Source organism: Cucumis melo, chromosome 6, assembly GCF_025177605.1.
Source record: "Cucumis melo cultivar AY chromosome 6, USDA_Cmelo_AY_1.0, whole genome shotgun sequence".
Classification (NCBI taxonomy): Eukaryota; Viridiplantae; Streptophyta; class Magnoliopsida; order Cucurbitales; family Cucurbitaceae; genus Cucumis; species Cucumis melo.
In genome coordinates this window covers 31,747,586-31,772,620 of record NC_066862.1, presented here as the reverse complement: position 1 = coordinate 31,772,620, position 25,035 = coordinate 31,747,586, and the positions used below count along the sequence as shown (strand labels likewise).

Genomic DNA, 25,035 nt, shown 5'->3' with positions numbered 1-25,035 from the left:
ATTCAGTTTAAGGCAGAACCTGGAGCTAATATGTATACAAGTATCCAGCTAATTGCTGGGTCAAAATCCAATAAAAAGAAAAGGATTTAAAAAATAACACAAAAACAAAGAATCGCATATAGTTGCTTACAGACTCCGTGAGTTATATACAAATGCATAAACACCAAAATGGACGTGCGTAATTTGTTTCGCAATATCCCACTTAATACAAATTAATGGAGTTTCTAATTCAACATGCTTGGCTCTGCACATCTCAAGCACTGGGGAAGAAATGCCTAGCTTTATTGTATAAATAAACCAGTACCAGACTTAAAAACTAAAGTTGATAGGTTAAAAAATATTAAATCTTTTATACATGTTATTAACTATGTGAGAGAAAATGACATTTCAAGAACGACATGCTAGAAATGTAACCTCGTAAACAATCATTTAGCAACATTTGAATACTTGATTGAGCTTGTAATTTGATGAGAAACGTGGTGAACTTGTAATTAGCTCTAACCTCAAATGCATACACTTAATGAACGGATAAGATCAGATCCTTTGTTCCTCGTCTTGCTTGGAAATCAACGAAGAAAATCCTGAACCACTTTCTTTGAAATATGAGTGTAATTAATACAGCTTCAAAAGAGACATATCTTGTTAAGTGTCTTCTTTATCCCCAAAAGAATCGCCTCCATGACTGCCATGGCAAAAAACCACCTGTCCAACCGATAAATGTCAAGAACAAGGAGCTCACAGTCATATTCTACCTGGAATAATTTTTCTTTTTCCTTTTTGAACTATACCGTTGGAACATTACGGCTAAATATTTATATGCTTTTTATTAGAGCTTGTTTCTAATTTTATAATTATTGGTTAAGAATTCTCAGTTTAATGCTTTACCAAAATGATTGATTAATAACAAGCTTACAAGCCATGAAACTATTGCTTAAAATTAAAAAGTCAAGTTTTTACAAATATTTTAAAATTTTTGGGAAGGAATCAGCATCTTGCCTCAATATAAAAGCAAGGTATAGTTTCCACCGTCATGCTGAAATTTCTGTATGAACATACTATTACATAATATAGAAAATATGACATACTATTAGTAACAAAACTTATTTAAAAGGGAAAGAAAAACAAATAACTTATTTGTTCATTTGAATATTGTCTATGAATTTCATAATTGTTATGATTTTGTTCCACAAATATTCATTGACCTTTTTCAGTTCAAACATAATGATTCAGTTTAGATGCTCAACAACCACAAGAAGAAGAACAATAAAAAAGAACTATAATTACCACAGTCCGGGCAACGAAAGTAGTCATCATCTCTAAGAACAAGCCCAGAACCACCGCATTCTTTACATCTCTTTTGCGCCATCTACGATTTTACATTCCAATAATGATAAGAAAACACAAACAGAACAAACAACAAATCACTTGAAAAAGTCCAAAAAAAAAAAAAAAAAAAAAACTCACAATTCTCTTGCTGAATTCGATTCCGGCCACCACAAATGGCGTCACTCCAGCTACAACCAACATCAAAACCGATCAGATATAGATGATACAAAACATATCAAAAGAAACTACAGAAATAATAAAAAAAAAATATATATATATATATATATATCATTCCCGTTACCAATCGCTCCAACGAAAATTTGCCATGTGATTTCAACCTGAGTGGAGTCAGCTGCAAGCGAAGAAGCACCGTCAATGGCGGCAAACGCGGGTGTTCGTCTTCGATTATGCATCGAATTCGAGCGCGGTTTGGAACGACGAAGAGTGGGATGGGTAATAAGAGGGTTGGAAATTAATGCTTCCATGATTGGATTGGAGAAGGATGAAGGAAGAGAGAATGAGGGAAATAGAGAAGGTAGTGATTCGAGTGGATGGGTTTTCAATCCAGTTCGCGACAACCACAAACTTACTTGTGGGTATTGATTAGTTTATTGAAATGTAAATATCCCAAAGATTAGGATGTTGTTGTAAAGATGTATTTATGAAATATTTGAATGGAGGATTTGGTTAAATCTGGCCAGAGAATGAATTCATGTCTGGAAACAGTTGAATGGAGAATCCATAGCCTTAGTACCGAAGCTGAAGAACTTGGAAATAGAAGAAGTTAAAAAAAAAAATACATTTTTGTAGATTATCAAAATTGAAAATTGAACTTCTATAATTTGCAATACTCCATAATATCATTATCTCTTCGTCTTTTAAATTGTATGTGAATATTCACTCTTAAATTGAATTAAAATATCATTTGCAAAATACTTTTATTAGAAGAATTTTGAAAATAGAAAAATTCATAAAAAAAAATGCCTCTGTCGTTAATTGATATTAAATTATATATCCGTTTAAATTTAGTTTTTTTTTTTTATTTGGTTAAACGGCACATTTAAATATTTTAAATTTATTTTTTTAAAATCCTTTTTATTAATAATTTAAAATCTCAACAATTTTTTCTTTGATTTGTTGTACACATCATTCATATCTTTTTAAAGTTCGGGTATGTGTATAATTAGTCGGTTTATGAAGTCAAAAAATTTCATAATTAAAATTTATTGATGAAAAATGAAAAGATATGGTTATAGAATTATTGGTAAAGGAAAAAAAATTAAGATATGACATTCATTTTGATGTAGTGCTAACCTGGCCCTTCCTTGATCACCACTGTTATGGAGAAGTAAAAAACCAATGATTTTCATGAGAAGTAAAAGTCCAATAAAGATTTTCAGCAGCAATTTGATAGATTCGATTTGAAGGAATGTGTGAGCAGAAAACTCTATGCTATTTGATATTTTCTAATGCGACCAAACATATGACATAGGAAGTCTTCTCATATATTAACAAAGATTTTTCAATTATAAACAATTACTAAAAATATAATTATATAATTTTATAAGAAATGATATTAATGTCTGCACTCCACCAAAGAGAGATAAAAACAATGCAGAAGAAGAACCAAATCAAATTCAATTATACCTAAATATATTTAAATAGTTATAAAGTAAATGACAATCCTACTTAACTAAATAACATGTATATTATAATTTATATTCCAAAATTAATATTAAAATACAAAAACTAGTAATAATACGAGGGTATATTTACTCTAATAAATCAGCACCCGCTCTTATTTATAGAAGGACAAAAAGAAAGAAAAGATTTTTCAAATTGTTTTTTTTTTCACACTGAAAAATCAATAGTTTTTTAAGGAAAAAATTATGGAATGTGAGAATAAAATTTCCCATTTTTTATTCAATTTGTTATTCTGTGACTTCCATTTCAATTTATATATAAATGTAAAATTTTATGTGCATCATCTTCATTTTTATCTGGTAAGATTCTCTTAATTGGTATAGATATTGAAATTTTGATTTTTAACTTAAAAAACTAATACTTATCGAATCAAATATAAAAAAAATTACATAAAAAAACCCTAAAACTATGTGGCAGTGTTTTTATTAGTTTTAATCTATAGTATATATAAAAGTTGAGAAATTTTTTTAGTCCATTTTACCCTTTTGATTATAAATATTTGTTCATTTGATGACAATTTTGCCGGTGGAAGAATTTGTATAGGCATGATACTAAATTCAAATAAGTGTTTTAGAATTCTCTAACTCACATTTTCACCAATTTATTCAATATAAATATATGGTATCCCAGTTGAAAATGGGGAGAGAAGTGCAATAAGACAAAAAATACTGATAAAAAGATTGAATCTAGAAAATCGACAATTTTTATTTGTTGAGATTGGAGATCTATATAAATATTTTTTTTCTTTTTTTTTTTTTTATCTTTTAGTTATATAGATGAGTAAATGAGAATTTTTATTTTATATTATTTTCTATTTTATTTTTTCTTTTATTTTTTCAGCTAAAATGAGAAAGTAAGAGAAAGTAAAATCACATAACAAATTATAATATATATTAAATAATACTTTTTATTTAGTTAAGTAATTGTCATTTATCTCTCTTTGGTGGAGTGCAGACATTAATATCATTTCTTATAAAATTCTATAATTATATTTTCAGTAATTATTTATAATTGAAAAATATTTAAACACTGTAAATTAAATTTCTTTTATTAATTCTAAAACATATTATTTACAAAACAAAACAAAATTCTTAACTCTTTCACCATCAAAACACATAAAAAAAAAATATATATATATATATATGTCTTTGTTTTCACCCCTGGAGGTTGAGTTCGATGTGATTCCAATCTGTCATGTTTTGGGGTTGGGGTTGCTTATTATCATCAGTGGAGCTCGAGCTAGAGTTAGTGCCACTATTCAGAACGTTGAGAATATCCATCAAATGGTCAAAACTTTCTGTATCTGTAATAAAGTCAAAATTGAAAAACTTATGAAAGGGCCTTTCTTTTGTTCAAATAGATAGCGATGAAATTATTAATTTAATTTGAAAACGGTTTTTTTTTTTTTAAATAGAAACAGAATTAGAAGTCTTTATGATCTTTTTATAAGAAAAAGGCTATCATCATCATCAACCTTCAGGGACAGGAAGTTTCAGTTCGTTCATCTGATAGCTAAAGTAGGGCTGATTCACGACCGATTTCTGAACTAAGGTCATCTCAGAAAGGCTCCTCTCGAGTGCACGTTGTTGTTGTTGTTGCTGCTCTTCCATCCTTAGTCTCAGCATTGTGGGGGGAAAATCATAGCCTCTAGCAACTAAATGATTTGTGAGTTATAAATGGATGTGATGAAATAAACTTAGACAATAAACAAGTAAATCCTTACTCGAGTGAAGCTGCTCGGATTCAAGGTTGTTGTAGTGTGAAAAGTAATCTTGCTGTTGTTCAATTCTTTCTTGGTATTTCCTAAATACAAATTTTAAGAAGTTGAAGGAATAGGGGAGAAGGAATAGGCAGAGGAATGGAATTTAGGTGAAAAGTAAAACCTTTCCAATAGCTTAGACTTTTCTCTATAAGGCTTCACGAGAACCCGAGCCCCGCAAATTAAATGCTCACTATCATCAGACAAGATTAGTTTCACAGTCTCGATACTGTGAAATGTAACAAACCCGAACATCCTTCTTTGTTGGCAGGGTATCCTTACATCTTCAACCATTCCATAGTGGACACTACAATCACACATAATCAAAATAAGATCGATATGTGCAAATTGAAACATTAACAAGCCAAGACAAATACAAGCATTTAGCATTTGCCTGAAGTAATCAGAAACATCATCTTCTGTGAAGGTACTGTCAGCTGGAAATGTCATATATATCTGTCGGGCGCTGCTAACAATCGAACCGGGATCATTCCTATCCTTCCTATGGTCCATGAATTTCGGAGCATCTTCTGCCAAAATGACTGCATGCTGTCCATGAGGCCTGACACATACAAACCAAAAATAAGTATTGACAGACAGCTTAAAGTCGAAACCGAAACTGCGAAATAACCAACCTGTCGATCACTTGGATGCTGCTTTTCAATCGAGTGAGGAGCTTTGTCAAGCTAAAACCTGATTTACCATGCCTTTGGCTCTCAGTTAAGTAACCTTCAGCTTGGAGAACTTTTCCATACTTCTCATAGTAAATCATTGGCAGTGAAGCAATTGAAATAGGACTGCCTCTTCTTGATTTAAGAAGCTCGACAATTTCAAACTCCAACCTCTCCAGCGAACCAGGTCGGAAAACATGATCATCATTGACATTAGAATTGCTATTATACAGATGAGAAAGGCTCCCAGGCAGGAGGTTATTGCTATGGAGATACCTACAGCTATTTCCATGCTTGCAAAATCCTTTGTTGTAGTAGTGACATGTCCTAGGCTGAAAATCAGGCACATTCGAGTAATGGCGGGTGTTCCTAGTACTAAAGCTATTGATCACATTTTCAGCATAGCTACAATCAAAGCTAGAGAGAGACTGTTCCAAATGGTCCTCTAAACAAAATAAGTTAACTGAATTTTGTATGTCATACATAGAATCATGGTAGCCTAATGGTATGTAATCAGGAGTATGCTTGTTAGTAAGCTGTTGTTGCTCCCAACCTGGAGGGGAAGTTGAAGACTGCCTGTTTCTAATGGCTAATGGTGATACCGGGACTGGCATCGATCGTCGTTGATGCAGCTCAGTCTTGGCTAGCATAACAACTTTTTCTATATGGCTTTCATGTGCTAGTGCTAATCTAGCCATTTCTTGATCTCCATCGTCATGGAGAAGTAAAAAACCAATGATCTTCATGACGTTGTCGGGATCGATTTGACGGATTCGATGGAATACAGTTTTGGTGTGACCAGAAAACTCCATTCAACACTACATTCAAGCATATTAATGAAATGTAATCAATTTTCAATACGTATACAAATTAAGAGAATCTTAATAAAAATGAAATATGCACATAAAAACATATATAGAAATTGAGAAAAAATGGGAAACATTCATTCTCATATTCCATGATACTTTCCTTAAGGAATTTATGTTCTTTCCATCCGGAAGAGAAAAAAAAAACCATTTGGAAAAAAAGAGATAAAACCAATGTTCTTCGATGGTTTCCCTATAAATTTTTCTAAGAAATTTTCAACTAAAAACCAAAAAAGAGCAAACTTTTGAAAACCCCATCTCGAAAAACATTATGATAATTGAACTAAACCAAACAAAAACTTCAAAAAGTGAACTTTGAATTCAAACAAAGAAACAAACTTTTAAAAACCCCATTTGAAAAAACTTCATAATAATTGAATTAAACCCCAAAAGAATGTTGAAACAAGGAAGTACTAAATCTGGGAAATTCATATGAACACAAAAGAAAAGAAAAAAGAAATTAAGAGTAGAGAAAGAAAGCTTCAAACCAGGCATTATGGGCAAAAGGAACCATTTTTCTCTGTTGTTCTTGAGAGGAAGAAATGCAGAGAAAGCCAAACTAATAATTTATAATTTATAATTTAATTAATTAAATGGAAAATTTAAACAAACTACAAAGTTTTTTAAAAAAAAAAACAATAAGATGAAAATAAAGAATCAACTTACACCTTTTCTTTTTTTCTTTTATGTTTCTTTTTTGCTTTGGAATTGACTAATTTGAATTTGAAAACTTTATGGTGCTTTCATTTCCTTTTATACCTAAAATCTACACTCATTTTTTCCCAAATTCAGTGAATTGAGGCATTAATTTTTGCTTGAATATCGAACTACACTTAACTGAATTTAGATTTTTTTTCATAAAAACAAATAGAATTTACAAATAGACCCTTGTAGCCAAAAATTGTTTTTTAAAAAAAAAAACAAAATTCGGAAAAACCAATGTTGTAAAAAAAAAAAGAAAAAAGAGGAAATTCATAACAAAATCATTCATGTCGGCAACTTGCAAATGTTCCCAAGTGACAGAACAAACTTATTTGTTTTTTGTCTTTTTAATATTAATTATCTTCATTATTATTATGATGATGATGAAATGTTAGCCGTCGGATTATTTGTTGTGATTCACAAATTAAGAGAGAACATACTTTATAAACATTTTATCCATTTGACCAATGTTATGCGACAAAAATCCACTTGTTCCTATGAGGTCCCATGTTGTATTAATTTTTATTTTTGGATTTTGTATAATAATTAATTAACAATTTTAATTGGTTCAATTTGGTTAATTATTTTTAACTCTTTTTTTTTTTTTTTTTTATGGTTAGTGATAATATTAGTGAGGGGTAAAATGGGGAGAGTGAGAGTTAGAGAGAGAGAGAGAGAGGGAGGGTTTAGTCAGATAGTGGCCTATTCAAAAGGCTTGATGGGAGGGAATTTTGAAGTATTTTTTAGTAAGAAAAATATCTTAAATAGAGACCTCTATGATTTTTATTTTTATTTTTATTTTTATTTTTTTAGATTTGATGTTTGCTTTTTTAATATCCAATGCATTGATTCAACATAAAAGAGAGTCAAGTTAGGAATTCTGTTTTGAATCTCTTTTTTTTTTAGTACAAATCTGTTTTTTTTTTTTTCAATTAAAAAAGAGAATGGAATTTGATATTATAATTAGTCTTTACGAAGAAAAAAAAAAGTTGAACCGTTCAAGCATCACTTAGGTAAAGATTTTAAAATAAGTATGTATTTTTTCGAGCATGAGATTTACTGCATGTGTTAATTAAATAGTGACTTGCTAGGCTTTTAGTTCACTTTTTCAAAATCTTTTCCACTTTTCAAATAGGGATCGGTAATTCTTGAGTTTGACCTACTATTGCTATTGTTAGTTCTGTGTTTCTTTTGTTTTCATGTGTCTTAAACATCCAACTAGAGTTATATTGAGCATTTAAAGGTTTGGAGAGGATGGTTATGTCTATGTCTTTTGTTGTGCTAAACTTTGGTTATGAGCGTTTGTTATATTCTATACGTTTTTCTCAATTTTATTATACTTGTGAGTTAGCAGCTTAGTAAGTTGTCACTAAGCGTCGTATGAGTAATGTAGGACTTGCTGGCTTTACATCTTTTCTTGGACTTAGAGGAGGGAGTTTGGTAGGGGATTACACTTTTAGCCTCACTCATCATTATTAATGTTCTTATTTCAATTTGGCTTTTGGGGCATTTTCAAATATAGGATAATGAACCAAAATATTTACAAAATATAGTAAAGTTTCAAATTTTATCAATGAATGTCTAGATATCAGTGTCTAATAGAATATGAAATTTTATTATGCCCTTATAAATATATTTTTTTTAACTTTATCGTTTGCAATAATTTCCATTGACTTTTCACATTTAATTTATATTTCACATTATTCTTTAACCATTTAACTAAATTTCTATAACTATTGTTTAGTATATACACATTATATTAATCCAATTACATTTAAAACAACTTAGCACGAGTTGAGATGTTTGGGTTTCTAACTTTGAAGGATGGATTCGCTATGAAATATAGAGATAATGACCTAAATAAAATATAGTCTTAGGTTAAAAAGTTTTCAATGATATTATCATCACATGAAATTACATTTTTAATCTTTTTTCTTTATCATTATTCTTTCTTCTTCTTTTTTTTTTTTTTTTGCTGGTTTTCTTCTTTCTTCTTTGGTTTATTATTTTCCTTTTTTTTTTTTTTTTTGTGTGTGTGTTTTTCTTGGGTCGCTATCTTTTTCTTTCTTCCTCCATTTTTATGTTTTATTTCTTCTTCTCTCATATGCTTTTCTTCTTTTTAGTTTTCCAATTTTTTCTCTCTTCCTTCTTTGTTTTGCAGTTTTTTTCTGATGAAAAATTGTGCATATGATGAAAAAAAGAAAAGGAAATGCAAAGCTAGGAAAAACTAGAACAAGAGTGTGCACAGATACATATATAAATTGACTGAAAAGGACCTAGAAAAAGGAGTTAGTAGTTAGAACGAGAAGCAAGAATTTGTTTTAGCTACAGGCACTCGTGCATAATTTGAGAACAAGATAGTACTTTCTCACACGGTTGACATAAGCAAAATGCCATTTTCCATTCAAATTTGAATCTTTGGCCAAATTTCATATGGGACCCTAAATATAGGTCATTCATACAAAATCCCCGTGGGCTATGAATCTCATTCTATATTTGGGGTTCCAATATTAATAATTGGTGTCTCCAACTATTATATCCCGCAACTAATTATACTATTACTAGTTTAAAGCCTTTTTTGTTACTGTATTTAGTATTTCTTACTCATTGACTCACTCCATTTTTGTTATAGTTTTAACTATTGCTTGCTTAGATTAAATTATTTATGAACGCACTCCTAACATAAACTATTATAACATACCAATTACTATAATTCACCAAATATAATAACAAATGACTATATTAATCAATTCAGTATCTCAAACATCGCAAAATATTTCTATTGAATGAATAAAAAATGTTGAAACATTTAAATAAAATCATTTTGAAATGGTACATAGATTTACTTTAAATGTCTTCCTCTTGGAACGTTGACATTTGAAGAAGTGTATGCACGTTTGAAAATCAATAGTAGTTTTGAGATATTTTATAAAAGATAAGGTGGTATTTAAATTCTAAACCTTCCTTGTTAACAATCATGACAACAAATTGATTCATTATTAACATTAAACCTTAATTGTGAATTTAGAAAATTATAAAAAGGTTGTTAGGATGTGCTAAGGACAAATATACTCTTTCCTTGTTGGGTCATTTTCAAAACCAAACTTACCCTTTTCATGTCGACTTGCACTCATCATTTTAATTCTTTTTTTTTTCTTTTAAATCTTTGTTAAAGTTTGTATTTTTAAAAGATTATTCTTAAATATAGTAAAATGAGTCAATTTATTTATTAATATACCAAAATATCTCGATCTTCAATAGGTAGATTTCTAGTGTTTATTAGATAGTGTCATTGTTTTAATACATTTGAAAAGTTTTCCACTCGTTTTACTATTTAAAACCACTTACGTACTCTATTTTAGATTTGAGGAACATTCTCCCTCATTTACTTTATTTAAAAGTCAAAAGAGAAAAATCATTCAATAGAAATTTTATTCTATCGTTGGAGAAATAGTACATTAAAGTATCTTATCTTTAAATACTAGCACGTTTTTTGAAAATATGTTGATTTGGTACTTTTTCTTGCCCATCTTGAACAAGATCGACCACTAAGATTTAGTTTAAAATTAAATATCGATTATTTTTTTAGTCTTATTGGTACAAGCAGATTAAACACCGAGACCCTATTAATTTTTTCAAATATTATATAGTCTTTCCAATCTTATACCAAATCTTATATTATTCTCAAATTTCTCCATATTCAACTATTTACCAAATATTATATCCAATTTTTACGTAACTTTTCAATATTTTTTTGACAATTACATGAATATGAACTTACCAATTAGATTTTGAGATGAATAATTACATTATTCATATTCATAATAATACTAGAATCACAAATAATCACTATATAATATATATCAGAAGAAATTTATATCTTGGTATCACGTAAGGTTGGTGTTCACACGAGATTTTCGGAGAAATTTGATTCGTGGATTTGAACTTGTGTTGATGTTGTATTTACATTGATTCGATGCGATGTGGTCCAATCTCTAGAATTTGATCATTTCATTCTCTGGATGCAAGCTTGATTTGAGGAAGCGAAGCACGTGTCCTTGAAGTTGGAGTCTTGAAAGAAAGCTTAGATAGCTTCAATCTTTGAGGGTGTTCTTTTGGAGTCTTCGAAAAAAGCTTGTATCTTCAAAGGAGCTCCAATCTTCGAGGGTGTTTTTGAAGATGGAGTCTTGGAAGAAAGTTTGTATCTTCAAAGAAGTTTCAATCTTTGATGGTGTTCTTTCAATCTTTGAGGATGTTCTTGAAGTTGTTTGTGTCTTCAATCTTCGATGATGTTTTTGAAGTTGGAGTCTTGGAAATCTTGGAAGATAAAAGGTGTTCAAAGGTATTCGATTTCAAGAGTGAATAGTTTTCTATTTCTTGGGAGAATTCTCTCTAGATCTGAAGTTTAAAATTTTCAACTCCTCTATTTATGGACTTGGTCTGGTCCATAACCATGAGCTCAATCACGTGGATTTGGGTCGTATTTTTTAATTTTAGAGTAAGTAAATAATATTTAATTGAACCAAAATAATTAATTTGATCCAATTGCTAAAATAAAGACACGTCACAATTATAAAATGGTCATTCTCTAAAATCCATATTTTTAATTCTTTAAAATTAATTTTTGATGCTTTGGAGGTTGTAATTAAATGTCCTAAAATTTAATATTAAATTAATTTTGAATGTTTCGTTATTTTTTAAATATGATATTTTTCAAATATGATTTTAAAAGTGAAATTGATTAAAAGAAAAACTCGTTTGGTAATGGTTGTGTTAATTATAATTGACTTTTTTTTTTAAATGATAAAGGAGACTTTTTCTTTTAAAACAATTAATGGGCCGAGAAAAATTAAAGGCCCAAAAGAAAATACCGTTTCAACAGAATTAATAAATATAAATATTAAAAAAAAAATCCAACAATTCGACCGTTAGAGTCGAAAAGAAATATATCCGTTGGAAAATCACATTCATTATTCGCATCAGGCGTTATTCAACAAACAACCCTTTAAGTATCTTCTAAACCCAACAAAATTCCAATTCCAAACTCACAATCATCAAAGTTCAAATCTCCAATGGCCCAAACCAAAGATTCTACCGCTGCCCACATAGTTGAAATCCCAGTAGAACAAGAAAACCACACGCAAAACCTCATGATCTCTGTAATTCAACACCACCCATTGCGACAAATTTCCGAAAGCTCCGGCCATTTATTACTCTTAAAGCTTTGGCAAAGAGACGAGCATCTCTTCGGTCTCAGAATCGGACGTCGAGAGACAAAAATGGAGTCTTTAAAGCAACAAATCTTTCAACTCTGTTGCTTCTTCTTCCTCTTCCATGCCCTCTCTCTCACTCTCTTGTACACTTCCTCTGATCCCATTGTGTGTAAGAAATGGTGGGTTCCGGCTGTGGTGATAGGGGCGACGTCCGGGGTGTTCGTGATCGTGGTGCAGCTGAAATTGTGGATGTATTGGAAAGCAAGAGGGCAGTTACAGAGGGAGAAGAGTGAAAACAGAGCACTTACAAGATGTGCTCAAGAACTTAGAATGAAAGGATCTTGCTTTAATTTGTCTAAAGAACCACAAATTGGGAATAGAATGAAGAGTTCTAGTGTGGAGATTAAATGGGGGCCTCTCACTTGGTTTTCAAGGAATTTCATTGCCATTTCTCTTCTTGGCTTTTCTGCCATTGTTTTCGCTGCTTCCAAGTTCATTCTTTGCGGCTTTTAATTGCCATTTCTCAGGTAAAAGCTCCTTATCATGCGATCCTTATCATGTGATTCTACAACATTTGTAGAAGTTTGAAGTTGAAGGAGTGAATTTTTATCATTGAAAGTTCAAGGGGTGTAAGTTCTTACAATTTGCTCTTATATTTTTTAGGTTTTTTGGTGGCAGCTTAGTTGAATAATTCTTCTTGGATTTCTTTTTGTTCACTATGACTAATATCAAAATGGGTTGTTGATACTTTTGTTTCTAACAATTTGGGTTTTGCTGTAAATGAAGCAGGTGGTTGAAGAATTAATATGTAGTGGAGGATGAAGCAAGATGGGTCCGACATAAAAACTATCATTAGGGAAGGCAAGGGAGGCTCCATTTTTGTAGAATCTTTACAAATTATGAAGAGAAAGATGGTGAAGAAAGGATTGAAGTACACAAGAAGATTAAGTGTTGGTTTGAAGAGAACTAAAAATCAGTGTTAATTAAGCAACACTGCTTGTGTCCAAATTTTTGTTTTGGCTTTCTAGGCATAGTTAATGAACTTGCCAATTTTGAAATTGGCCATATGTAACTTTGTGGCTAATTTTGTTTATTTATTTATTTATTTATTTATACACCCCCGTTCCTTATTATTATCTATATAAAAGTTCCTATTTATACATTCAGATTAGTTGTATTTGTATTTACTTTCTTGGCTGTGGGTACAAATAAGTATGTAACACAAGAGAAAGTAATAAATGACTAACAAAATGTTTGAGTGGATAATTTAGGTCCCAACCGGGGTTGCACTGGAAACGAATGATGATTTAGCAAAGTACTCATTCTATCGCTAGAAACGACTTCACTTCAAGGGTCGTCATACGGTCTCTCATGTTCTAATGTCACTCGTTTCAAGAGTCATCCATACCTATCTAATTAAATGAGGATAAATGAATATTATTTAAGTCAAGTGGACAGATGTTAAGAAACAGAAAAACAACTGCACGTGAGAGTTAGGGTATGTTCAAATTATCTTTTAAAGTATTTAAATTATAAAAAAAAAACCATTTTGGAAAAATTTAAGGTGATTAGTAATTTTTCAAAAACCATTTTTTAAAAAATAAGATTAAAAAATAATCAATTAGAGAAAACACGAACCAAATTTAGAAAAAATAAGATTTTAAGTATAAATCGTTTAAATTTTAAATTCATTTAAAAAAATGTTTTAAACAAAATTATGTATATAAAACATTAAAATTTTGAACTCATTTTAAAAAAAGTATTCTTGAAAAACATTTTTTGTGGACAAAAATCCCAATGCACTCTTAGATTCTAAACTTATTTGAGGGACATACTGGAAAAATAGATTTAAGGAACTTCAAAGTTTAATGTAAATAAAAATGTATCTTCAAATACTCTGTTGAAAGAAACCTGCTTTAGTTTTAGAGCATACAACTTTCTTAAGAACTTAAACCATCACAAACAGCTTTTGAAACTAAAATCTCCAACCTCGTGTTAAAAAGATGGAATTTCTCGGTTGTTTCAAATTAAGATTTGATCAGAAGCCCTAAGCTTGTCATGGTGAACTTTTCAAGAGGTAAGACAACCACAGATTGTCGTTTCAAGGGGAAATATGATTAACTTTATGGTAAAAGCCACTAACTGAAATTCAATACATTTTGCCAGAAATGAAGGAACATAATAAAGTATCACAGAATTGGAAAATTCTCCATAGTTGATCCATTTCTCATGGACTTTCAAACCCAAAGATCCTAAAAATACCTGCAACGAGAAAATGATAACACTTTTTGTGAAGTGACTTCAAGTTAAAAAAGATAAGTAGGAAAGACCAATGCACAGATAACTTGCCTTCATCAGCCTGATACTTGTTCTTGTCATCCCCAGCATATGCAAGTAAATTATGTTTTGGATTCCACTCCACACTGTTCATTGCAGCCCGACAAGGAATTTGATGAACCGTTCGTCCCGTTTGAACATTTGACTGTAAGCAAAAGAAAAAACACCATCCATGAACCAGTTTTGGCAGGAATCCTCTTCAGCATGACAGAGGGGAGACTGTAGCATGATCAGACATTAAAGTAGTAATGTCTAAGGAGAGAGACTGGAATGAATGCTTACTATATCAATGAACAAGTCCTCACTGGCAGAAGCAATGTATTCTCCTGTGTGGTTGAAACTTATTGTTCTAACAGGCCATCTAAGGAAGTTAAATAAGTGACAAGAACGTATTATCCTTCAGTGTACAAACAAGTCAAGTCGCTGCGTATTGCAGTGTTGCAAATCTAGAAAAGAGGAAAGAAGAAAACAAAATTGTCGTATAAATCAAATAGAAGCTTACTCAAGTTTTGTAAATGTTCGCACACAAAGCATCTGCGATATATCCCATAAGCTAACTAATGAATCAGCACTTCCAACTGCAAAATACCTATGATTGTAACAAGTCATTTATCTTTCTCTAAGGCTAATTGCAGAAGAAGTTTTCACAATAAATGAAGCAAGCAATTGAAAGTTCGAAACCACGAGTTTTTAAATAAAAGAAATACTGAGTGCATATTCCATGGAAGAGTTCTACATAGTTAAGAAGCTTCACTCAATTTAAGTCAACTTTCAAACTCACCCTCCAACAGGGTCAATTGCAATGCAGTAACAACCCGCTGTATGAGCCATAAGAGTTTCAATTGGTCGAAGAGATGGGTATGCTAGTACTTCAACAGTACCTGAGCACAAGAAATTGACATGAATTTTTATTTGAAAGAGAGTTCAACAATATGTCCTCAGTTATTGCATTTAAAGAAATGTCACTGACGCATATCATTACCATTTCCAGTTGTCAGGAAAAACATCTCCCCAGTCATGTTCCAAGCTATTTCATTCACCTGGAAAAAGATAATGAAAAACTCCTGTCAATCTAGACAATCGAGGTAAAACAAAAGATTATCACAGTCTAAGCATGCCTTTCTCTGTTCACAAAAGACTTAGTACTATAAATTAATGCCCGCACCAGTTACAAATCAAACCACTAAAGGGTCCGTATTACTATTACATCACCCTATTTACAAGATACGTTTAGTCCCTCTCCTTCACATGTTTCCTCCTATATACATTAATAATGAGGGCCTGTCAAGAGCTTTCAAGAACAGAGCAAAGACAGCCTCTACTAAAATTGGACTTCTAATTTTTAAAGACCAACATCAACATGTCAAAGCAGTCATCTTTAATGTCCTGTATCAAATTTCTCAACATTTAACACAATCCTCTCTTATGCTTCCATAAATGACTAATGGTCAAGGTTACCGTAGTTTATCTTAGATAAACATTACCTCATAGTTGAACTTGCGCTTGTGAACTGGTTTAAACTTCCTAACATCCAGAATTGTAAGTTCATCATCCTGCAAAATGATATGAGAAAACAGTGAGTACTGAAATGGTCAACATTTCCAAGGGATATAATTTATAAACTTATTGAGATGTACATTCAACCAATAACAAATAAAAATTGGTTTTACAATGCACAAATTCACCCTAGAACATACCCTATTTCCAACAGCGATGTGTGTCCCATCAGGTTTGTAGGTGATGTTGATATTTTCGCCACTGAGCTCAGCTTGCTGTGAGCATTTCCCATCTATAGTACAAAATAAAAAATGAACCATATTCTAAACTACAGTTGGATCGGTTACTTACTTTTAAAATTTCAGTTTCAAACACTTACTGCGAGCATCCCATAGTCGAACGGTCTTGTCCCCAGATGCAGTCGCTATAAGATCAGAATGTTTAGGGTCCCAGCATAGCTGATCTACACTATCAGTGTGCCCTTTCAACTCAACATCCTTAACCTTACCCTGAAGCAAACATCATCTGACATGATTGAAATGATTTGTTCAGGGTGGTAAGTAAAGACAAACAAACAATACAACACTAAATATTGTGGTAAAACCATAGCAATCATTCAAAACAAGTCTCAGGAGGAATCAAGCGTAACACACTATCACATATATACACAACTAAAGAACTCTGTAATTCGTACTCCCATTTTCCAGAACATAAAAGAAAGGAAAACACAAGAGCAAGAGCTTATGGAACATTATGTAAAAAGTGGAAGTAGGAAAACTCAAAAGTTGAAGCTTTCCCTAACCCTTTTATTTCATAACTTCACTCATGTATTCAACTATAGTAAATCCTATCAAATCGGTCGGATGAAGAGACAAGGATTAAAAGAAGATTTAGGCTCAAATTCGACCATTTACAGCACCCCAAAAAACAAAAACAAAAAATAAAGAAAACCCTAATCGAGCAATTTGAGGACGATTCCACGGGAGAATCAAAGAACAGAAAGCATACATGTCCGTGAGGCTCAATATGCCAAACTCGAGCAGTTTGATCAACAGAACCGGAAGCAAGCTTCATGCCCGTGCAATTCCATGCCACGGAATGTACCTGAAGAAAAGATGAAGTCAAAAATATTAAAAGGGTGAATAAAATCGTCTTAGAAAACAGCACGAAAGAGGGAATAAGATAAGAGAAAAGAAAAAAAGAAGACCTTCTTCTTGTGACCTTGATACTCTCTGCTGTGAAGATTCTTGAAAGCTTGGGCTGATTCCTCCATGTCCTGCTGCAATGGAACGATTTCAAATCCTGTGATTAGAGGGATTTTCCATGCGAACACCAAAATGGATTTTTGAGTGAAGTAATGGTGAAATAATTTTACAATACATCGAATCCTTTTCTACGAAACGATTCCTCCCTCCACTAACAAAAAGTTTAATAAATACCCTAAATTTTAAATTTTTTAAAAAAACTCTAATTAATCTAATTTTTACCCCAAATTTCTAAACTCCCAAAGCAAAAACTAAAATTTTTAGGTTTAAATCTACGTCCATATATCAATATTTCTATAATATTTTGTACATTTCCATGTATTCGATATAAAAATCGATATTTTTATTACATCATATGAAAATCTAGGAATCACACATAAATAAAACATCAAAATGGCACTAATATAAATATAACATAAATAATATAATATATATATATATATATAATTAAATTTATTTTTTACTTTTTTGTTTTTATAATCTTTTAGAAATATCCATCAAAATGAATTTGGTTTATCCATTAACATTGATATTTTAAAGGTTAAATTACAAAAAAAATAGCTATGTATATCACTTAAAACAAAAAGTTATAAGATAAAATCTTTTCCTTAAAATGTAGTAAAACAATAATTAGTCAAATAAAAAAAAATTAAACCAATAGATCTATTTGATTATCATTGTCTATTTATAGTCAAATACATTTTTTATTTGATAATTAGTTCTATGTTAATTACAACAATGACGGTTCAAATTTGTCGTGTGTGTGATTTATTTCTATATGTTAATCATAAAATAAATTTTAAAAATATAGTTTTAACTTTAAATTCCGATTGGTGAAAAGATTTATGTAAGTTTTGGATGAATGAGAGCGTTATTTTAACTTTTTTCAAGCTCCAAGATTTTTATAAAACTTTTGTTCAGCTGTATTTTTTAGACAAAATTTTAATAACTTCCATCCAAAACCAACGGTAAAAGTATTTTTGGTTCATTTATTTAAAGTTTAAAGATATTTTTAAAACGTTTTGAAAATTTTAGACTATAAGTTTCATATGCATATTTTGTAATTTAACCTTTTAAAGCATTCTTAAAAGTTACAAAATTATCCTTAATTTACTTTTTCTTTTTTCAATTTTTTCTATCTATGTTTTATTCCTCCCTTCAAGTCCATCGTTTTCTATTTTTTGTTTTCCATTTATCTCGTGACCATTAAAATGTTGCCGAGTACATTTAAAATGTTGCCAAGTACATTTATTCCTGTTAGTTATCAAAATGTTGCTCGAAAAGTGGAGCATGGGAGAAGAACCCAAACGAGAGTGAAGGAGAGAGAAGAACAAGAAAAAGAGGAGGTTGAAAGGGTGGATGAGAGCAAAAGCATGAGACAATTTGTGTATGCAAAGTTTCATTTGGTAAATTCACGTTAGTATAAGTAAATAAAACGTAAAAAATCTGAATTTTGAAGTAGAACACATTTTATTTTTCCTTCAATTTTAGTACATTTATCCCAAGGATGACCGTCTCTGTACCTTGCAACATTTCATATTCTTCGATTACTACTTTTTTCATGGTTCTTATTGAGGCTTGTTTAATCCCCTTTTTTAGGGTAAATTTGATGGGTAATATAAAAATTAAAATTAAAAAAGAAAAGACGATTACACTTTAGTCCCTAAAATGGACTAAAGTTTAATGTTGATATTCTTTTGATTGATTAAGACTTTACTAAGACTTTTGCTAACATCTTATGTTTGTATATGTCCTCTTTTACTTTTGATCTTCAACTTCATATCTTATTACTTTATAGGTGAATCCCCACACTAAACATAGTTAAGATAACTAACATTATAACGATCGGAACAAACTTGGATACCGATATAGATTTTTTTTTTTTTTTTTTGATAAACTCAAATAAATTTAATTCCTTAATCAATAAATAGAACGAAGTTATAAATATTAAATCTAACTAGTTTGCATATGGGCTCAACTACCAAATCTTCAACCCACAAATCTTCAACCCATGTATTGTTCAAGTCTAGGAGGGTTAAGGGAATATAAATGCAAGTCAGTTTGATTTTCCTTTGGAAGATTGAGAAAAGCAAATCGATTTTGTTCGCTTCGGTTTGGTTCGAGTAATTTGGTTCCTCCATTTATCTTTCGTTCCTTCTTTCACATTGCTTCTCCCTCTTAAAATCTTCAGTCAAATGGATAAAAAGGTGTGTATCCGACCATAGTCCCACATTAGTTAGATAAGGGGATGATCTTGGGTATATAAGCGATGACAACTATCTCTATTGGTGTGAGACTTTTAGAATTATACCAAAAGCAAAGCCATGAGGGTATATAGTCCTAACAAAAGGAAAAAAACAAAAGATGCAAAGAACCAAACAAACAAAAGAGGAAATATCAATCAACTCATAGTTGATGAAGTGAAGTTTCCCTTTGAATAAGAAGAAAAGGAGTCCATAATGTTGAGGGCAAGTCAGAGAAGTTCAAAGAAAATAAACTATTTTCCAACCCATCCAGTGAAAATCAGTCAAGATGCCATGGAGGATAATAATAAACAAAAACAATGCCCACTTGATAGAAAAAGGCATTTCAAATTATATGATTTCTACTCTTCGCAAGTTCACACAATTATTTACTACCAACGCCTTGAAACCATTGTTATCTTCTAGTTCACTTTTTGTGTGAGAAAGGCCAACATAGTGCACAGATGAAACACCATCCTTTACTTTCATTATTGTGCACAACGGTTTCGCCATCATCGAACAAAGAATTGGGAAAAGAAGTTTCGTACTCAATATGACATGATTTTCATCTTTCATTCCTCCTCCTCATTCTCGTCGATTCCAACCCAACGGGTGAATGCAAAGAGAAATTCTTTGAAGTTTACCATTCCATTTTTGTCCCAGTCCATCTCCTCTGCCAAGATCAAACGAGTGAAACAAGCTCAACCATTAATTCATTGGTGCAGCAATCAGTATACAAATGGAAAGACCAAAGCGTCAACGAGTATTACCGAATCTCCTCATTGCTATCCGCCCTGATGAACGTTCTCCTGACGTGGTTTCGTTTATTGCAGAGATCATCTCGCTCTTGCTTACATATCCATCCTTATTCTTGTCCAAGAACACGAATGCATCAACCAATGATTCGAATGTCTCCTCCAATTTCGGCATTCCAAATTGAGATTTCTGTTGAAGTCAGGGAATAGAAAAGGAAAAGCATAGAGAAAAAGAATGAAGGAACAAGCAGCTTGAAAAGCGAAAACAAAACATTCGGATACAGAAAATACAGCATCGGGATCATCCTTGAGAAGATAGACAAGGCAGAGAAGTACAATGAATTCATTGAACTTGATTCCCATAGCAGCACTAATATCACAAGCCTCAAAGAGATCATCGATTTCCTCCTCTGTAAGCAAAATCTCCAGCCCGTCAAAGCATTTCTTAAGCTCCCGACGATCAATTATCCCGTTCAAATCCTCATCTACAAAGAAGGCATAACTTCTAAGTATCACTATCAAGATCATCACTATTTTGTGGGGGTACTAGTAGAGTAATAGTAAATTCAAGGCTTGGAAACTTGAAGTTTTAAACTGTCGCAGTAAGTAACCATAAAGTTAAATAGGCATTCTAAAGAACAGAACCAAACAAAGTACTCACCGAACTGTTGGAAAATAGTTTTGCAGTTTCTAAGGCTATCATCAATTTTGGGGAATTTCAAGAGTATGCAATCAAATGACCTAATGATGCTTCCTTTTGTTGCTCTTCGTCTCATTGTCTCAACCATTTTGGCTTCAAGTTTTGTTTCAGGTACACACTCTCTAGGAGATTCCAACTTCCCCACCACACTCCCCATTGCCAACTAATTAAGAAATGTCTCTGTTCATAGCCAATAAAACAAACAATCAAAATCACTTACTCTATCAAAATCAGTCTACTCTACACCATATAAAAACAAGTGTTAAAAGAAATATTTAATAAAGAAAAAGGTCTGTTATATTCTACTTTAGTACTCAACTTTTAAAATTTTGAAATATTGCTATCTTAGCTTCATATTTATCATGGATGAAGCTTGCAAGTTATCAATTAAAAAGAAGAAAAGGGTTAACACAAAAAGATGTAAACTGGTTCAAAATCTTGAGAAAACACAAAAGGGTTCAAGATTAAGATAAAATCCAAGAAAAGGGTCTATAAACACATGAACCAACAAACAAAAAGAAGATGACAAAACCACCAAACAAGCCCATATTCATTTCAACACTTGAAGAACAGAACTAGAAATCAAAAACCTAAGAGAACCAATCACTGAAACCATAATCAATGAAACAAAAAGGCAAAAGAAAGGAAGGAAGAAGGTTTAACCTGTTAGAGATTACGGCAAAGCTTGATTCCAAAATGGGTTCTTCTTATTCTTCTTCCTGTTGTTCTTCAGGAAACAGAGAAGGTGAACAACAAGAAAAAAGGAGAAATTGGAGGGTGTTTTAGGAGATTTTATTTAGGGGGGGTGTTTTGTTGTTGATGAAAGAAGAGAAAAGGGAAAAGTTTGGTAGAGATTAGTTGTTGATGAGATGATGATGGAAATGGAGATTGATGATGATTCTTTGCTGATGCTTCATTGGATTCTTGAACCGATCTTTGTGGACGACCCACCACGTTTGTGTATCGGCTCCAAACTCGACAATCTCCCTAAAAGATAGGAACAACGAAAATTTAAAATTATTATTACATAAAACACTCCAAAAAGGCTTTTCTTTTGACTCTTCTCGTTCTAATATATTATTCTCTAAATCTCATCATCTTCATTGTGATTTGTCCACATTGTGGAGTGCACTACGTATCTCGTTTACTTTTGGAATCGTTTAATTAATTCTGTGAATGAAAAATTCTTTTTGAAAAATGTTGGATTTCTTTTTTCTTTTGAACAAATTAGTTTATGAAGTAAATATTAGTTAGTGTTTAGTGGCTAATATCTTCTTTTGACTTTCAACAATTATTTGTGACGCCCAACTTCTGACAACTACAATTGGTAGACACTTTCGACTAACTTCAATGACCACCATTTATTACTATTTCCAACATTCATGTCACTGATGGTCAACTCCAGCAACTATTGTTGTTTGTCATCTCTTGCCACTACAACTTCCACCAACTACAACGACCATTGTTTTAAATTATTAGTTCATAGTATTTTATAGTTGTATTTTATTGGAATTTGACATTAATAAGAGATACTTATAGTTTATAACAAACCAAACAAATTGTACTAAAAGAAGCAAACAAAAAAAAAGTTATATTTGAAATACTTTTACACAAACACATGAATGTTTTTTATTCTAAGCAGTTTTTATTAAAAATGTTTAAATGAAACTGAAGTAGCCTAAGCAATCTCAAGGAGTAATTCTCGAAGAAGAAACCAAGTGGACAAATAATCTTATTTATAGAGTTCTCTTACAAATGGGGTAAAAAGAGAATTAGCTTAGAGTATTACCCAATTGAAATTTATTCTTCTTACCTCATTCTATCCCTAAAAAAACTTGTCAGTTTTAAAAAGAAAAAAAATATACGAAACAAACGGTGATGAAATAAGTTTGTTCAACATAGTGTGACTAAACCAACCTCCTACATTTTGAACAAATATATTATAATTAAAAAGATAAGTTCGAGAAAAAAAAATCCAAAATTGCTAATGCTACCAAAAGTTGAACATCTCCATCAACGTCAACCATAAACCCAAAAACATCTTTTCCTTTGAGCTCATTCAAAATCATATTCAAAGGACCAATAACTAACAAAAAAACACAATCGAAAAAGAATCCTTCAAGGATCCCATCTTTTTTATCATTTTCTTCAAGTTCTTTGACGTTTTGGTGATCCATTCTCTCCGCAATTAGTGTGTTGTTCTTGTTCAATTCTTGCTCTGTGTTTGACACTTCTTTTCCATCTTCTTTGTTGAATTTTTCTTCCACTTGAGACTATTTTCAAATTAACATCTTCAAATTATTTTTGTTGCTCAATTTTATCTTCAAAATTTTTAATTGAAAAATTTTCAACCTTGATTTCTTTGCTTTTTCTTCAGTAAACGAAACACAATCCGTCTTTGAACCTTTTCAAATTACTTGATAATTGATCAACATGTTGAGTCATTTTCTCCAATGAACACTGGAATCTCTTTTGTTGTTTTCTTTATTTCCTCCAATGCTACGAGATCAAAGTAGTAATTTTGTTGGGTTCTTGAATATGTTTCAATCACATAGTGCCTATAAAATTCATCCATTAGTTATCTTGAACAACCTTCTTGATTGTGCTTCGTAACCCAAAGAGTGATTTCATGTAGCGACCCAACTCCTTATACTGAATCGAAGTCATTACTAAATATAGAACAAGTGGTTTAAGTCATAAAATTTAGTAAAACGCATAAGGTTTGAGAAATTTTATTTATGAGAATCCAAACAAGGTAGTTATGCAAAAAATGAAATGCGTTCTAAAGTCCTACTCGGGCCCTATCTACATAAAAGATAGTAAATAATGAAGAATACTCAAACTAAGGTACTAAAGTCAAAAACAAGAATAAGCGGAAGCAGGAGTCCCTATGGCTCGCCACGGTCACTTCGGGTCGCTCGCCAGCTTGCCTTTGCCCTTGCCTCGTCCTCTACCTGAAAACATGACATGAAGAGAGTGAGTATAAAATACTCAGTAAGGGACCCACTACTAGTCCCACTAGGTGCCTGTTAACTTCCTGTCAGAGTCCTGTAACTGGTACCCAATCTCTGGCACGTTCCCGAACACGTGCAACATGCGCTCCCGTAGGAACGTAACTCTGGTCTTCGGTGCCCCGGGGGACACCTAGGACAATCGGGATGCGAGGACCCCGTCGAGTCACTCGAGTCATATCTATATCCATGCTAGACTGGTGTCCCGTCGGACCGCACAGTCCTAAATAGGTGGAGATCCCGAAGGACACCCATGCAGGTACGACTCTAACAGGTTAAGCTAACAGGTACCCTAATCGCAGTATACATACACATGGCGTCATCATATAACATAACAGATAAATCATCATTACACTCTCCATCTCGACACCCGTCGTACAACCATAACAGTTCTCGTCATCACAACAACATGCTATAATATAACCATATCATCATTTGCATCATACTATCATTGATTTCATGCATCGTACAGTCTAGTCCTCAACATGCACATTTGAAGGTATACGTGACCTCATAATTCTAAACATGGAGCTAGTAGTAGAATCTCTTACCTGGAGATTTGGTTGTCGAGTCCTAAAAGTAAGAGAAGGTGTGCTTCCCAAGCAGCAGGACCCTAAATGGTTAAAGACAACAATTAAACCTAACCTTCAAGGAACAAAGATCCAAGAGTCGTTTGAAGCAACTTACCCCAAAATCAAGGTTGCGCTAACTCCCTTTAAGCCGAGGGAGAATCCCACGCTGCAGCAGTTACTTGGTCCAAGACGTCCCTTAAGGAAAATAATCTAATTTAATTTCGAATTAATTTATTTAGTGCCCAAACCATTGAATCTTACTGGGTAATGCCAAAATAATTAATATAATTACCAAAATTGGATGGGAGGAACCAAATTAGGCTTGGCGGCTCGGCTGGAAAAAGGGCAGGGACCGGCTCGGCTTGGAGGTTGAAGATCGGCTCGGCTCGCGGCGCAGACAGGCGCGGCTCGGCT

General features: G+C 32.0%; 5 protein-coding genes across 10 annotated transcripts; 1 reads left to right on the top strand and 4 right to left on the bottom strand.

Annotated features, from left to right (window-relative positions):
* Positions 1-94: 94 nt before the first annotated feature.
* LOC103491051 (uncharacterized) lies at positions 95-2,657 on the bottom strand. Of its 3 annotated transcripts, XM_051086226.1 has the most exons (6): positions 2,641-2,657; positions 1,628-2,085; positions 1,465-1,514; positions 1,285-1,366; positions 997-1,055; positions 95-702 (listed from the first exon to the last, which is right to left on the bottom strand). In XM_051086226.1, the coding sequence occupies exons 2-6, from the start codon at positions 1,809-1,811 to the stop codon at positions 643-645; spliced, it is 435 nt and encodes a 144-aa protein (XP_050942183.1). In that variant the 5' UTR covers positions 1,812-2,085; positions 2,641-2,657; the 3' UTR covers positions 95-642. The 3 variants fall into 3 exon arrangements, with proteins under 3 accessions (XP_050942183.1, XP_050942182.1, XP_008449071.1); XM_051086225.1 differs by lacking the exon at positions 2,641-2,657 and having other exon boundaries at positions 1,628-2,179; XM_008450849.3 differs by lacking the exons at positions 997-1,055; positions 2,641-2,657 and having other exon boundaries at positions 1,628-2,236.
* Positions 2,658-4,051: 1,394 nt separating this feature from the next.
* On the bottom strand, positions 4,052-7,111 carry LOC103491050 (zinc finger CCCH domain-containing protein 18-like). Of its 2 annotated transcripts, none has more exons than XM_051086220.1 (7): positions 6,995-7,111; positions 5,425-6,278; positions 5,184-5,351; positions 4,914-5,096; positions 4,754-4,833; positions 4,505-4,684; positions 4,052-4,333 (listed from the first exon to the last, which is right to left on the bottom strand). In XM_051086220.1, exons 2-7 carry the CDS (start codon positions 6,270-6,272, stop codon positions 4,185-4,187), a joined length of 1,608 nt encoding a protein of 535 aa, XP_050942177.1. In that variant the 5' UTR covers positions 6,273-6,278; positions 6,995-7,111; the 3' UTR covers positions 4,052-4,184. The 2 variants fall into 2 exon arrangements, with proteins under 2 accessions (XP_050942177.1, XP_008449070.1); XM_008450848.3 differs by lacking the exon at positions 6,995-7,111 and adding an exon at positions 6,815-6,938.
* Positions 7,112-12,037: 4,926 nt separating this feature from the next.
* On the top strand, positions 12,038-13,537 carry LOC103491049 (uncharacterized). Of its 2 annotated transcripts, none has more exons than XM_008450847.3 (2): positions 12,038-12,768; positions 13,028-13,518. In XM_008450847.3, exon 1 carries the CDS (start codon positions 12,101-12,103, stop codon positions 12,752-12,754), a length of 654 nt encoding a protein of 217 aa, XP_008449069.1. In that variant the 5' UTR covers positions 12,038-12,100; the 3' UTR covers positions 12,755-12,768; positions 13,028-13,518. The 2 variants fall into 2 exon arrangements, with proteins under 2 accessions (XP_008449069.1, XP_008449068.1); XM_008450846.3 differs by having other exon boundaries at positions 12,039-12,768; positions 13,031-13,537.
* Positions 13,538-14,334: 797 nt separating this feature from the next.
* Positions 14,335-17,482, bottom strand: LOC103491048 (THO complex subunit 3). The gene is made up of 11 exons (XM_008450845.3): positions 17,283-17,482; positions 17,084-17,179; positions 16,455-16,584; positions 16,276-16,367; positions 16,063-16,131; positions 15,561-15,618; positions 15,360-15,459; positions 15,081-15,167; positions 14,861-14,939; positions 14,591-14,723; positions 14,335-14,503 (listed from the first exon to the last, which is right to left on the bottom strand). Exons 1-11 carry the CDS (start codon positions 17,346-17,348, stop codon positions 14,469-14,471), a joined length of 945 nt encoding a protein of 314 aa, XP_008449067.1. The 5' UTR covers positions 17,349-17,482; the 3' UTR covers positions 14,335-14,468.
* Positions 17,483-19,752: 2,270 nt separating this feature from the next.
* LOC103491047 (probable calcium-binding protein CML21) lies at positions 19,753-22,229 on the bottom strand. 2 transcript variants are annotated; one of them, XM_008450844.3, is made up of 5 exons: positions 21,702-22,229; positions 21,000-21,218; positions 20,621-20,823; positions 20,354-20,528; positions 19,753-20,256 (listed from the first exon to the last, which is right to left on the bottom strand). In XM_008450844.3, exons 2-5 carry the CDS (start codon positions 21,193-21,195, stop codon positions 20,156-20,158), a joined length of 675 nt encoding a protein of 224 aa, XP_008449066.1. In that variant the 5' UTR covers positions 21,196-21,218; positions 21,702-22,229; the 3' UTR covers positions 19,753-20,155. The 2 variants fall into 2 exon arrangements, with proteins under 2 accessions (XP_008449066.1, XP_050942181.1); XM_051086224.1 differs by having other exon boundaries at positions 20,675-20,823; positions 21,702-22,068.
* Positions 22,230-25,035: the final 2,806 nt, after the last annotated feature.

Coding starts and splice junctions, on each gene's coding strand:
- LOC103491047 (XM_008450844.3), bottom strand. CDS start 21,195: ATGGGGAGTGTGGTGGGGAAGTTGGAATCTCCTAGAGAGTGTGTACCT. Junction 20,529..20,620: donor ATCCCGATGCTGTATTTTCT/GTATCCGAATGT, acceptor TGACTTCAACAG/AAATCTCAATTTGGAATGCC. Junction 20,257..20,353: donor GATAGCAATGAGGAGATTCG/GTAATACTCGTT, acceptor TGATCTTGGCAG/AGGAGATGGACTGGGACAAA.
- LOC103491050 (XM_051086220.1), bottom strand. CDS start 6,272: ATGGAGTTTTCTGGTCACACCAAAACTGTATTCCATCGAATCCGTCAA. Junction 5,352..5,424: donor AGCATCCAAGTGATCGACAG/GTTGGTTATTTC, acceptor TGTATGTGTCAG/GCCTCATGGACAGCATGCAG. Junction 4,334..4,504: donor GAAACTTCCTGTCCCTGAAG/GTTGATGATGAT, acceptor ACTTTATTACAG/ATACAGAAAGTTTTGACCAT.
- LOC103491048 (XM_008450845.3), bottom strand. CDS start 17,348: ATGGAGGAATCAGCCCAAGCTTTCAAGAATCTTCACAGCAGAGAGTAT. Junction 16,585..17,083: donor ATATTGAGCCTCACGGACAT/GTATGCTTTCTG, acceptor TGTTTGCTTCAG/GGTAAGGTTAAGGATGTTGA. Junction 16,368..16,454: donor TCGACTATGGGATGCTCGCA/GTAAGTGTTTGA, acceptor TTTGTACTATAG/ATGGGAAATGCTCACAGCAA.
- LOC103491051 (XM_051086226.1), bottom strand. CDS start 1,811: ATGGAAGCATTAATTTCCAACCCTCTTATTACCCATCCCACTCTTCGT. Junction 1,515..1,627: donor AATTTTCGTTGGAGCGATTG/GTAACGGGAATG, acceptor TGTTGGTTGTAG/CTGGAGTGACGCCATTTGTG. Junction 1,367..1,464: donor TCGAATTCAGCAAGAGAATT/GTGAGTTTTTTT, acceptor GTAAAATCGTAG/ATGGCGCAAAAGAGATGTAA.
- LOC103491049 (XM_008450846.3), top strand. CDS start 12,101: ATGGCCCAAACCAAAGATTCTACCGCTGCCCACATAGTTGAAATCCCA.